The 13,115-nt window shown below is 44.0% G+C and overlaps 1 protein-coding gene across 5 annotated transcripts in view; it reads left to right on the forward strand.

Annotated features, from left to right (window-relative positions):
* The window catches only part of RNF213 (ring finger protein 213), a 520,350-nt gene that overhangs the window by 124,058 nt on the left and 383,177 nt on the right, over window positions 1-13,115 (forward strand). For all 5 annotated transcript variants that reach the window (XM_040345008.1, XM_040345007.1, XM_040345006.1 and 2 more), the window contains one exon: window positions 12,606-12,886. In XM_040345008.1, the coding sequence (XP_040200942.1) occupies window positions 12,606-12,886 (281 nt within the window). The remainder of the gene's footprint in view (window positions 1-12,605; window positions 12,887-13,115) is intronic.

Here is a 13,115-nt window from a genome sequence, read left to right on the forward strand (position 1 = left end):
AAAGTCCAATCCACCCTGTCAAATGCCTTTTCGGCATCGGTTGAGAGAAGTATCAGGGATTTTGCGCATCTGCGCGACGTATATCAGGTTGAGCACTTTGGTCGTGTTGTCCCTAGCTTCTCTCGTTGGGACAAACCCCACTTGGTCTGAGTGGATCAATTGGGGTATACGCCCAATCAGGCGCATGGAAAGTATTTTGGTGAAGATTTTAAGATCTACATTTAAGAGAGATATTGGTCGGTAATTTTGTAACTGTAGAGAATCCTTGCCCTCTTTCAGGATCACGGCTATATGAGCCCGGAGGGTGTCCCCTTCCCCGCAGCATTGTATGCAGGAATGAAGTGTGGGGTCAACAGGTCTCCAAAGATTCTATAATATAGGAGAGAGTAGCTGTCTGGGCCCGGCGCTTTTCCCGGCTTCATTTGTGCCATTGCCAAGGTCACTTCATCAGCTGAGAGAGGCTCATCAAGGCCGGTAAGGAGAGGTTCAAGAGGCCAAGCTAACATCAACGGAAATACCCCCGCCCCCACCCTCCGCCCCCCAGGTGAGAGTAATCCCCATTACACAAGCTACCCCAGCACTATCCGGCCATCCAAGATGAGGCGAGAGCCACAGTCTGCCCCCCCCCCACTACATCCACTATCCCCAAAACCATATATTTTCTGAAAGCATATGACCCCTACAATTAAAAAGAAGGTACCCCTGATTTTTTTGACCACGCAGTATTTGCGTAAAAATGTGTATCAAACCAATATATTCCCCAAAAAAACACTAAAACCATTATTAGCAGATAAAAATACAGCTAATTTTACACATTTCCTGCTAAATCCTTACTAAATATAAAAGCTTAATTTGTAAACTTTAAATTGCGCCTTTTTGCAAAATGGTGAAAATCTAACGTTCCCAAAAGCATTTTTTTTATTTATTTTTTATTTTTTCCTTTTTTATATTTTGTTTTCCAGTCTTTGGTGAGATATCAGAGGTCTCTTTTTTTTGAGACAGAGAAAGGGACTGAAGATAGTCATTTTTTGTGTTTCACTTTACTTGAATGAATGCATGGAATCTGTATAGAGATTACATTAATTCGTAAACTGAGGCCTCGTACACACGACAGAGTTTCTCGGCAGAATTCACAGAGAAACTCGGTCAAACCCGGATTCTGCCGAGAAACTCTGTCGTCTGTACACTTTTGGCTCGATGGAGCCGCCGAGGAACTCGTCGAGAAAATAGAGAACATGTTCTCTATTTTCTCGTTGTTCTATGGGAGAAGGCGGCCCGCCGAGCTCCTCGGCGGCTTCATCCCTGAACTCGACGAGGAACTCGACGTGTTTGGCACGTCGAGTTCCTCGGCCGTGTGTACGGGGCCTCAGAGTCTGAAACAGCAGTGGTCATCAACCCTGACCTCAGAACCCACTAGCAGGCCAGGTTTTATGTATTACCTTGGGGAGATGTAGACTAGAATACTGCAAATCACTGAGCAGCATATTATATCACCTGTGATGTATTTCAGTTATCTTGCAAACCTGGCCTGTTAATGGGCCCTGAGGACAGGGTTGATGATCACTGTGATACATGGTAACACTCCCGGTTACTATTATCAGATGTCAGTGGGCACATAGCAGCTCACCGTTATCGCTGCATGCGCCCAGGGTGCCACACTTAGTGGGGTGGTAAACACGTTTACCAAGCCCCCCTAAACCCAAACTTCACCCGCACTGCTCCCCCCCCGCCGCTTTTCGCAGCCTGTCAGCTTACCGGAGCAGAAGCTGCAGGCTGCGGGAGAAGAAGAAGGCATGCTGCCAGAGCAGGGATGGATCGGGGGGTGCTGGGCCGGTATTGGGGGGCTGAGTGATGGGGGGACACATCTGGATCCCCCAAGCCCCCAGAAGAACCTGAAGCCGGCGGGAGCAGCAGAGGAGGGATAAGGTAGTAGCCACTCCAGGTGGGAACCCAGATGAATATCCTCCGCTGCAGATAACTCAGGTGCAGGCAATTCACTTAGCAAAGTAGGAACAAAAATTGTCTCTACAAATTGTAGCCTTTATTAAAAGAAGGACAGCACTACAAGTCACAGCAAAATAAAATAAAACCCGACTTCTGACGTGTTTTGCACTGAAACTAGTGCTTAGTCATAGCTTGCATTTCTGGACCATGGGACAGGTGAGTGTCTGATTATTGAAAGTCAGCAGCTACACTTTTTGTTGTTGCTGACTTTTAAATGGGTATAACTCCGCTTTAATAAATGAAATTGTCATTTAAATACTGCATTTTGTATTTACTCAGATTATCAAAGTAAAAGGTGAAACTAATATATAAGATAGACTCATTACACGCAAAGCAAGATACCGTATTTTCCGGCGTATAAGACGACTTTCTGGATGCAAAAAAATGCATCCAAAGTCGGGGGTCGTCTTATACGCCCGGTACGGTCTCAGTACTCACTTTTTTTTCCCCAGCGGTGACAGTCTCCATACGGCGAGCGCGAGCGTGAATGATTTCAAAGCCGCGCCTTCTCTTCAGAGTGTTCTGTGATAGGAGGAACAAAAATCTTCCCAGCAGCGCCTCTGTTCTGTGTTCCTCCTATCACAGATGCCTTCTCATCCTCAGACGAGATGAGAAGACGTCCGTGATAGGCGGAAACAGAACAGAGGCGCTGCTGGGAAGATTTGTGTGCCGCCTATCACAGAACACTCTGAAGTGAAGGCGCGGCTTTGAAATCATTCACGCTCGCGCTCGCTGTATGGAGACTGTCACCGCTGGGGAAAAAAAAAGTGAGAGTTATTGCACTGGGGGGGCAACAAGTTCAGGCATGTAATGGCACAGTGGCAATGTGGGGGCATGTAATGGCACAGTGGCAATGTGGGGGCATGTAATGGCACAGTGGCAATGTGGGGGCATGTAATGGCACAGTGGCAATGTGGGGGCATGTAATGGCACAGTGGCAATGTGGGGGCATGTAATGGCACTGTCTGGGCATGTAATGTAATGGCACAGTCTGGGCATGTAATGTAATGGCACAGTGAGGAATGTAATGGCACAGTAAGGAATGTAATGTAATGGCACAGTGAGATTTGAAAAAGCCTGTTTCTGTCAGCGGTTCTGGCACCCCCTCAGCTTCCAGAAAGACTAGAAGGAAGGGGGTAGTCTTACAGTGAGTATATCCCAAAATCAAAAATTTTCCTGGAAAATTAGGGGGTCGTCTTATACGCCGGAAAATACGGTAGTTAGAGCCGCAATTTGTCATAATTGTGATGATTATGGCTTACAGCTCATGAAAACCCAAAATCCACAATCTCAGAAAATTTTAATATTGTGAAAAGGTGCAACATTCTAGGCTCAAAGGGCCAAATCCACAGAAAAGCTGCCTTACTTAACTTTTCAGAGTTAAGTTACACGGCCGCAATTCTCCGAATTTAGGTAGCGATCCTCAAAGCACTTACCTGGAAAATTGCGGCAGTGCAACTTAACTCCGTGCATCCTAAGGCGTTCCTAATTAAAATGGGCGATTCCCATTTAAATTAGGCGCGCTCCCGCGCCGGACGTACTGCGCATGCGCGTGACGTCATTTTTCCCGACGGGCAGCGCGCGAACGTAATTTACGCCGGGCTTTGTGGATTGCGACGGGACAATAAAGTTGCGACGGGTTAAAAAAAAGTTACGCGCCGAAAAAAAAAATCAAAATTTAAAAAAAAACGCGGCGATCGAAAAAAAGGTCTGGTTTTACATGGTGTACTAACTTTACACATTGTAAAACCAGCCCTAATTTTGCGCAAGCAAATCGTAACTTACGCAGAAAACACAAAGCTTAAAAGCTTTGTGGATCTGCTTAAGTACTCATTTGCATACGCTAGGCGGCATTTCGACTCGAAATGCCCCCAGCGGCGGATGCGGTACTGCATCTTAAGATCTGACAGTGTAAGTGTCTTACAGATGTCAGATCTTCTGCCTAACTTTGGAAAAATCCTTTTGAGGATCGTTTCCAAAGTTAGGCACAGAGATACGCAGGCTGAACAGCAGTTCCGCCTGCGTATCTCTTTTGTGGATTTGGCCCAAAGTGTCCTACTCTAATCAGATAATTAAGCCATAACACCTGCAAAGGGTTTCTGAGCCTTCAGTCTGGTTCAGTAGGACCCACAATCATGGGAAAGACTGCTGACCTGACAGTTGTGCAGAAAACCATCATTGATACTCTCCATAAGGAGGGAAACCCTCAAAAGGTAATTGCATAAGAAGTTGGATGTTCCCAAAGTGCTGTATCAAAGCACATTAATAGAAAGTTGTGTGGAAGAAAAAGGTGCACAAGCAGCAGGGATGACCGCAGCCTGGAGAGGATTGTCAGGAAAAGGGCATTCACAAGTGTTGGGGACTTTCACAAGGATTCGACTGAGGCTGGAGTCAGTGCATCAAGAGCCACCACACACAGACGGATCCTGGACATGGGCTTCAAATGTTGTATTTCTCTTGTCAAGCCACTCCTGAACAACAAACAACGTCAGAAGTGTTTTTAAACAAAAACACACCTGGTCTGTTGCTCAGTGGTCCAAAGTCCTCTTTTCTGATGAGAGCAAATCTTGCATCTCATTTGTAAACCAAGGACCCACAGTATGGAGAAAGAATGGAGAGGCACACACTGCAAGATGCTTGAAGTCCAGTGTGAAGTTTCCACAGTCTGTGGTGATTTGGGGAGCCGTGTCATCTGTTGGTGTTGGTACACTGTGCTTCATTAAGTCCAGGGTCACCGCAGCCATCTACCAGGAGATTTTGGAACACATCATGCTTCCTTCCACAGACGTGCTCTATGGGGATGCTGACTTAATTTTCCAGCAGGACTTGGCACCTGCCCACACTGCCAAAAGCGCCAAAACCTGGTTCAATGACCGTGGGATTACTGTGCTTGATTGGCCAGCAAACTCGCCTGACCTGAACCCCATAGAGAATCTATGGGGCATTGCCAAGAGAAAGATGAGAGACATGAGACCGAACAATGCAGAAGAGCTGAAGGCCGCTATCAAAGCATCCTGGTCTTTCATAATACCTCAGCAGTGCCACAGGCTGATTGCTTCCATGCCGCACCACATTGAGGCAGTAATTGCTGCAAAAGGGGCCCAAACCAAGTATGAAGTACATATGCATGCTATACTTTTCAGAGGTCTGATTATTGTTCTATGTACAATCCTTGTTTTATTGATTGCATGTAATATTCAAATTTTCTGAGATTGTGGATTTGGGGTTTTCATGAGCTGTAAGCCATAATCATCACAATTATGACAAATCACGGCTTGAACTATCTTGCTTTGCATGTAATGAGTCTATCTCATATATTAGTTTCACCTTTTTAAGTTGCGTTAGTGAAATAAATGAACCTTTGCACAATATTCAAATTTTTCGAGTTTCACCTGTATATAGTGGTATTGCTTGGTTGATAATGGTAAGCCAGAACTTTATAGTTGGTGCGGAATGGGATTTCCAGTGCATGGTTATTGTTTTTTTTTCTGCGTAAAACATCACTATGCGTATAAAGGATTGCACATTTTTGGACAATGCTTCATCATCAACATATCCCAGCAGACATCTAAGAGGATTACAAATGTTTGGTCTCTCAGCTACAAAGCTGATGAAGACTGTAACATCCGACCAAAACTTCCTGATCAGAGCACATTCCCACATCATATGAAAGAACGTGCCATCGGCCATTCCTCATCGAGTGCACACAGGAGTGGATAATCTCTTTAGTCTATATAAAAAAAATATGGTGTAAAATACAATCTATACAGCAGTTTGGTCTGGATCACCTTGTCCCTTGAGGAGATGACGGAGGGCACCTGGAGCAGAAGAATTTCACCCCAGATCTTCTCCGACAGCTCAGGTATGTCCGTGCGCCATTTTTGTTCAATGGTGGTAAGCCTAGTGGTCGTGGCGTGTAGGAGAGCCTTATAGTAAGAGGAAACTAGTTTGGTGTGGGACGGATCAGTCAATACGTTTTTCAAGTGGAGACGTACACATCTCCTATACTTTGCAGCCTGGCAGCGGTATGTCGTATCTGTAGATATTGGAGTGGAAAGTATTGTCTAAAAATAGGTGCTATATCGTTTTTACCCCTTTCTTAAACCAGTATCCTCCATCGGTTCTCTGGTGAAATTCTGGGAGGCATGGGTTTCCCCATAGTGGGGCGTTGGGAGTATATTTAGCCGGGATGCTGGGTGGTAATAGTTTAGAGATTTTAAAGATCCGCATGGTCATGGCCAAAACATTTACCCCTTCCCTCCCCCTAAGCGACAGACGGTGTATTAGGTTCTGCAGAGATTCATATGAGGTGAGGATGGCCGCCTCTAGGGCAGCAGCCGCATTGTTGGCCTCAGGATGAAACCACCAATGGGCATGTGCCAGTTGTGAAGCAATATAGTATGTTTGGAGACAGGGGAGTGCCGTACATTTGTTAGTGGCTAGACCAAAAGATAATTAACACATTTATTTTTCTTTTATGAATTGGCTTCTTTTTGCGGCAATTAACTGTATTGAATTGATACTTTAAATATTGCTTGTTATATTTTGTGTAAAGCACCAGGGGCGGACTGACAACTTATGGGGCCCCCGGGCAATAGAAGATTATGGGGCCCCCCAGGCTTACAGATGGCCACCATGCCAGGAGGCAGTGCAGAGGCAGGGCAGGTAAAATCTCAGGATTTTCACATCAAAAGCATGTCGGTTTCTGACATATCAGGGACAGGTGTAAAAAAAACACAGATTTTTACATACTGTCCCTGGTTTTATTGAGCCTGGCAACCCTGATAGGGCCCCCTAGTGGCATGGGGCCCTCAGGCAGTGCCCGAGAGCCCCAATGGTCAGTCCGCCCCTGTAAAGCACAAATATCGCAGGCAAAAAGTCAGTGAATTGACAAAGAAGTCTTATATGGTTGGTTGTACTGCTGCCTTCAAGAGGACTGGACAATTCTCCCATCTTGCGTAAGTTTTTTTTTTTCTAGTCTCCCACCAGGATGAATATCTTTTTTGCAGCTTTGCTAAAAAAATGTTATCTTTTTTGATAACTTTTCTTCTTAACCACTTCAATATCAGGCACTTCCCCCCTTTCTGGCCAGGACAATTTTTAGCTTTCAGCACTGTCGCACTTTGAATGAAAATTGCGCAGTCATGCAACACTGTACCCAAACAATTTTTATAATTTTCTTCCCACAAATAGAGCTTTCTTTTGGTGGTACTTGATCACCTCTGTGGTTTTAAATTTTTGCGCTAAAAAGACCAACAATTTGAAAAAAAAAAGAAGGGCGGCACTGATAGGCGGCACCCCCCCTCTGAGAGGGAGAGCAGCCGATCAGCTCTCCCTGTCAGCGTGAACCAAGGAATGCTATTTACCGTCACTTCCTGTTTCACGTGATGGTCAGCTGTGATTGGTCACAGCTGATCACATGGTAAGAAGCCTCTGTCAGAGGTAGTGCAGAGGCGGGGCAGCTAAAATCTCGGTTTTACTGTCCCTGGTTTTACTGAGCCTGGCAACGCTGATGGGGCCCCCTAGTGGCATGGGGCCCTCGGGCAGTGCCCGAGGGCCTTAATGGTCAGTCCGCCCCTGCATATGACGTCGGTCTCATTTTGTAAGTAGGCCACTGGGACTGAGCGTCAGGAGGTACCCCATTATTTGGGCCACTCCGCGCCTTCAAAATTCACACTGTCAATTTCACTGCAGAAGGAGTTAAAGCCGAAGTGTTGAGTCATCTGCTGGGTCAAGTGTCGCACGCACTGCACTTTTTCCTGACATTCAGTGCTGCTCCTGCTTGCTAGAGTCACATGGAACTCCAATATCTGACGTGTTCCTACTACTTGCCCACAATGGCTAAATCGCCAGAACCAGCTAGGATCCATGAGTACCTTAGTTGTAGTCTCTCCTGGAATTGGTCTCTTTAAGATCTGGGGCATAGGAGGCGTTCAAGGCTCTATAAAATGCAGTGTGTTCTTATTGTGGGCGTGACTAGATAAAGGTGGCCACACCTCTGAAATTCACAGTCATAGCAACCTATAAACTGGAGTGCGGTACCAGCTAGTCCGTGCAATGTGCAGTAGATCGTGCATGCCACAGCTAAGTCCCAGCGGTCTGGGAACCGTCAGTTGACCAGATGGTGTCCAGCTGTCTCCAAGTGACATCTTACAGGGAAGATCCAGGAGAGGTGGATGAGGAGATATGTACATGCTCTTTTACTAATCGCCTAATGTGAGTGTATTGATTTATAAAGTGCAATAAACATTATCCCATAAGAGCAGACGTGCGCTCCCTGTTTCCCTTTCTCTCTATCTTGCCTTTCTGCCTTGCAGTGAAACTGATTCTAGGCATGGTCTATGATGGATAAAAATGTCTTCTAAGGAGTCACAATCTTTTGCCATTAGCCTTTTCCACCTCTGTATCTAGTGTAGGCTGCTTTAGAGCTCCTAAAGGTGGCCATAGATGACAATAATTTGTATTCAATCAGCCTGCAGGCTGATCGAAAATAGCCAACGGGTTCTTTCATCCACACAAGGGAGATAGATAGAGGAATTCTGGGACATTGTATTTTTACAGTGGGACTCATCTACTGTCAGAACACACTAATCCCTGCTAAGCTGGCCAATTCGATTAATCTATGGCCAGCTTTAGACTGCCAAGACCTTTTCAGTGCACCTGCTATTTGCAGTCTTCCTGGAGTCTGGAAACCTTGTTACAATGTTACATTGTATTTATTTAGTTTGTTATCCTGTATTCAGATAAGTTGAGTATAGTCTCCAGTTTATTTGTTTGAATCTACACGGTTATACGTTTTGCTGAGCGCAGAGTTTCACACAGTTCCCTTTCAACTCTCACTCACAAGACAGCATTTCTTTTTGCCATAATTTTTTGTGAGGCATGTTTCTGAGCTGGTGTCCTTTGTTCTTTAAGACCCCTTTCACACTGGAGCAGTGCGCAGGCAGGGCAACTAAAAAAGTCCTGCCAGCAGCTTCTTTGGAGCGCATTAGGAGCGGTGAACTCAATGGGCAGCACCGCCGGTAAAACTGGTTTTCGGGCGGTTTTAACCCTTTTTTTTGGCCACTAGCGGGGATTAAAAGCACCGCAAAAATGACGGTAAATCGTGGGCTAAACATAGCAGCGTTTTGCCGCCGCTGCCCGGGGGGGCTCAATGTGAAAGGGAAAATGGGGGTGTAGGTATTGCGCTGCTCTAAACAAACCCTGGGGGATAGATGTGATATAGACCCCAGTTTAAAGAAATGGTGAGGCTCAATTGAAGCGTGGAGTTTGCAATATAAAACAGTATTATAAAACATACAAAAATAAATGAATATAAAATGAAAAAAAAATTTGGAAAAAATGAATAAATATGTGTTAGACCCTTGGCCGGGTCCTATTGCAAAGTGCCCTTGTGGGGAATATACTGAATGCTAGGTAGATGCTATCTGTGAATGTGATGTCAGGTTTCAGTGAATCATCATATACATAAAAAGAAAAGTATTGAGACACATTTCTGTCCAGGTGTTAGACCCTCGGCCGGGTGTTAAATTGCATAAATTTTATATTTATATTTTTTCAGATTTTTTTGGTTCACAACACCCGGCCGAGGGTCTAACACCTGGACAGAAATTTGTCTCAATACTTTTCTTTTTATGTATATGATGATTCACTGAAACCTGACATCACATTCCCAGATAGCATCTACCTAGCATTCAATATATTCCCCACAAGGGCACTTTGCAATAGGACCCGGCCGAGGGTCTAACACATATTTATTCATTTTTTCCATTTTTTTTTTTCATTTTATATTCATTTATTTTTGTATGTTTTATAATACTGTTTTATATTGCAAACTCCACGCTTCATTTGAGCCTCACCATTTCTTTAAGCTGGGGACTATATCACATCTATCCCCCTGGGTTTGTTTAGAGCAGTGCCATACCTACACCCCCACTTTCTCATTCATTCTTTACTCCACCTAGTGGTAGTAAATCAGTATGGGCCGCAGCTCTTTTCTATTTTCTATTTTATCTGCTGTGGTGTGTTTGGTCTCCGCTGCGCAGATCCACACCCCTTTCTTCTATCAATGTGAAAGAGGTTTCTGGCCTTTCCGGCCTTGGACCAAGTACTGTTGATGCTCAGAACTTCCTTGCTTCCTTCCTAATGTAGTTTCTGCTTTTCACCTCAACCAAGACATTGATCTTCCATCTTTATCTGTCTGGCTGCAGTTCATCAGAAGGAGATCTTCTATTTCCTAGAACTATGTAGTTCTGGATGTGAGAGTTTATCTCAGAGCCCCTGCTTCCTTCAGAAATACTAACTCTTTGTCATTCCCGATGGTCTCCCTGAAGGAAATACCAGCTTTTTTTTGCAGAAATTTCTCGGTAGCCCAGACAGTCCGTTATTTAAATGCATGATCTTAAGGATCAGGTTCTACCCTTTACTGTCAAGGCCAGGGCTGTGGAGTCGGTAGATAAATGTTCCGACTCCGACTCCGACTCCTCAGTTTTATGTACTTCCGACTCCCCGACTCCGACTCCTCTGTATTAATATGCAAATGTATTTTATACATTCCTTGAGGGAAAGAAACGCAACCTACCACAGGACTACTGGCTGGGAAGCCAACAGGCTACTGTATTGCACAGTTTAAGCAAAAGACAAACACAATCAAAACAATCAAGTGGCTGGATAGTAGCAGCAGGCATTAACATCAGGAACAGGATCTTTACCAGTTCAAAAATACAAACCACATTATTTGGTTGTTTTAGAACAAAAACAAAGCTTATCAATAATGAACCAAAAACAAAATCTGTAAAACCTAGAAATGGTTTATATTAATCTTGAAATGTAGTTCTAGGCTTAGCAAATGCAAATCAATTCAATGTGGAGTTCTAAGGAAGAGAATTGCCTCTGCCAGATCCTCTTTCATAGAGGCTCTTAAGTCAGACTTTATTATTTTTAGGGCTGAAAATAATCTTGCGACACTGACTTGGGTGGGTGGCATTGCAGTAACTATTCTGGCCACATCACTAACGATCTCTGGATAAACAAGGATGGCTTCTTCAACAGTAAGTTTTGATGAGCGATCATACTTTTCAACTTCTTTTAGTGCTTTATAAAACTCCTGTTGGAATTTTTTTATTTGGACACTTACTGGTTCTCTAACATGCGTTCCCTGTAAAAGCAGAACACAACACTATGGAAAGTATAAGTATTGCAGCTCCTAATTGTGCGTTGCGTGCCATATAGTGAAGCACATGAAAAGCATGCTTCTTCACGGTCACTTAACGTGTTCGTTTTGCGGTTACGTGAGGCACTGCATGCATTGGTCTTTATTCTTACAGTAGAGAAGTCATTAATTATAACTTTTTGTGAATTGGGACATTTAAACTTGCTTTTTTTTTATTTTTATTCCAGTCTAAATTTAGTAGGAGTCGGAGTCGGTGCATTGTTTGCCGACTCCGACTCCAGGTACCCAAAATTTCCCCCGACTCCGACTCCTCGACTCCGACTCCACAGCCCTGGTCAAGGCACACGCCACTAGATCTGTAAGTGCGTCTTGGTCTTTTTTCAGGATTAAGCTATTGCAAGCGTATGCACCCAGCATGATGTGCACTTGCATATGCACATACTGTATGTGTGCTCAAAGTCACAGGTCCAGTTAGGCTTCAATGCCCACAAACATTCATGCTTATGTACACATGCATACGGCTGACATGATGTTCTTGACACATGGGTTCCACCCCACTGTGTTTATGATCGTGCTATTAGTATTGCTTTGCCTTAAAACTAAAGCATGCTTGGGACTAGGAGTTTTTTTTTCTTTTTTTTTTGCTATTGTCCAGTCTTCCTGTAGGCGACAGTATAATCCACACTTAATGGCTTCCTTTGGCCCTAAATGGATTCCAAGTGCCATTTATTTGGGTGACTAGGTAGGAAGTAGATAGCAGATGCAAGCAGAAAGATACCAACTTAGGATGATGGCACCTCTGCTCCAAGCAGCTCTGTCCCATCACCATTCCAAGCTAAATACTACAAATGAGCCCCAATTGGGGGAAATGCATAAGCAGGGGCAGTCCTAGGGCAGGAACTGTCGCTGCCATGTGAATGGTTTATACAGTAAACAAGGACATGTTGGCTATATCATAGTGCAGCAGCTTTTCTCACGGTTTCAGGTTAAGATGATGTTATACTCTTTCTCCATGTTTGCTGACATAACATTTAAAAATAAGAGACCACATTTTGGACTAGTCTTCTCAGGAGGGGTTTCTGCAAATGGGTGGAACGTGTAAAACTAATGATACCTGCCCTGAATGTAGGTGGGATACTGAAGAGTTTTTTGCAGAACTGTTTTGTGAGAGAAAATGCTTTTTCTATTGTCAGCTAGCACAGGGAACATGGTCAAATAGCTTAGTTTTTTTGGTGTTCCTATGAATATTTTGGAGAAGACAAAATCCATATTGGATGATGGACTTATAGGTGGTAGGGACATATGATAATTTTTGCGTGGAGTTCACACTGCAAAAATTGAGCTCCTGCTAAAGAGTGAGCAAAGCTGCTCAAGGCAGATGCACATTGCTTGTTGATTTACCTAATATATATTCTTTATTCCTTCGCAGAGTGGCACCAGTACGATGATGTATGTATGAGTGAGAATCCTGGGAAGCTGTATAAGATAAGGCACCTGTGGAAAAATCGATATGAAGTTATTTTTAAGGGAAGGATGGTCGCTGGTGAAGTCATGCTCAGTGGCATTTTCAGTGTTCTCACCAACAGTGATCACATCAATTTGTCAAATTTCTTTGCTCAACTTTGTCAGTTTTATGCTGTGTATGTTGATCCCATTATAATTGGAGACAAAAAAATTTCATGGAAGAGTCTTGACTTTGGAGTAAATCAGGTAATAGTTTTGTACCGTAAGAGACTAATTGCCACATCAAAATCAGTATGTTGTGAAACAATGTGGAGAGCCAGGATAATGAGCAGAGTCCAGCATCACACTCATTGAAAGATTAAAGTAGAACTACAGGTTCTCATTTTGGATAGAGCAAGGGATGGTTATAATTCCCCTGTCATATTTTTTTTTTTGCCATCTGTGTCCCATTGGGGAGATTTGCCTTCACTTCCTG

The sequence above is a fragment of the Rana temporaria genome, chromosome 3 (genome assembly GCF_905171775.1).
Source record: "Rana temporaria chromosome 3, aRanTem1.1, whole genome shotgun sequence".
Classification (NCBI taxonomy): Eukaryota; Metazoa; Chordata; class Amphibia; order Anura; family Ranidae; genus Rana; species Rana temporaria.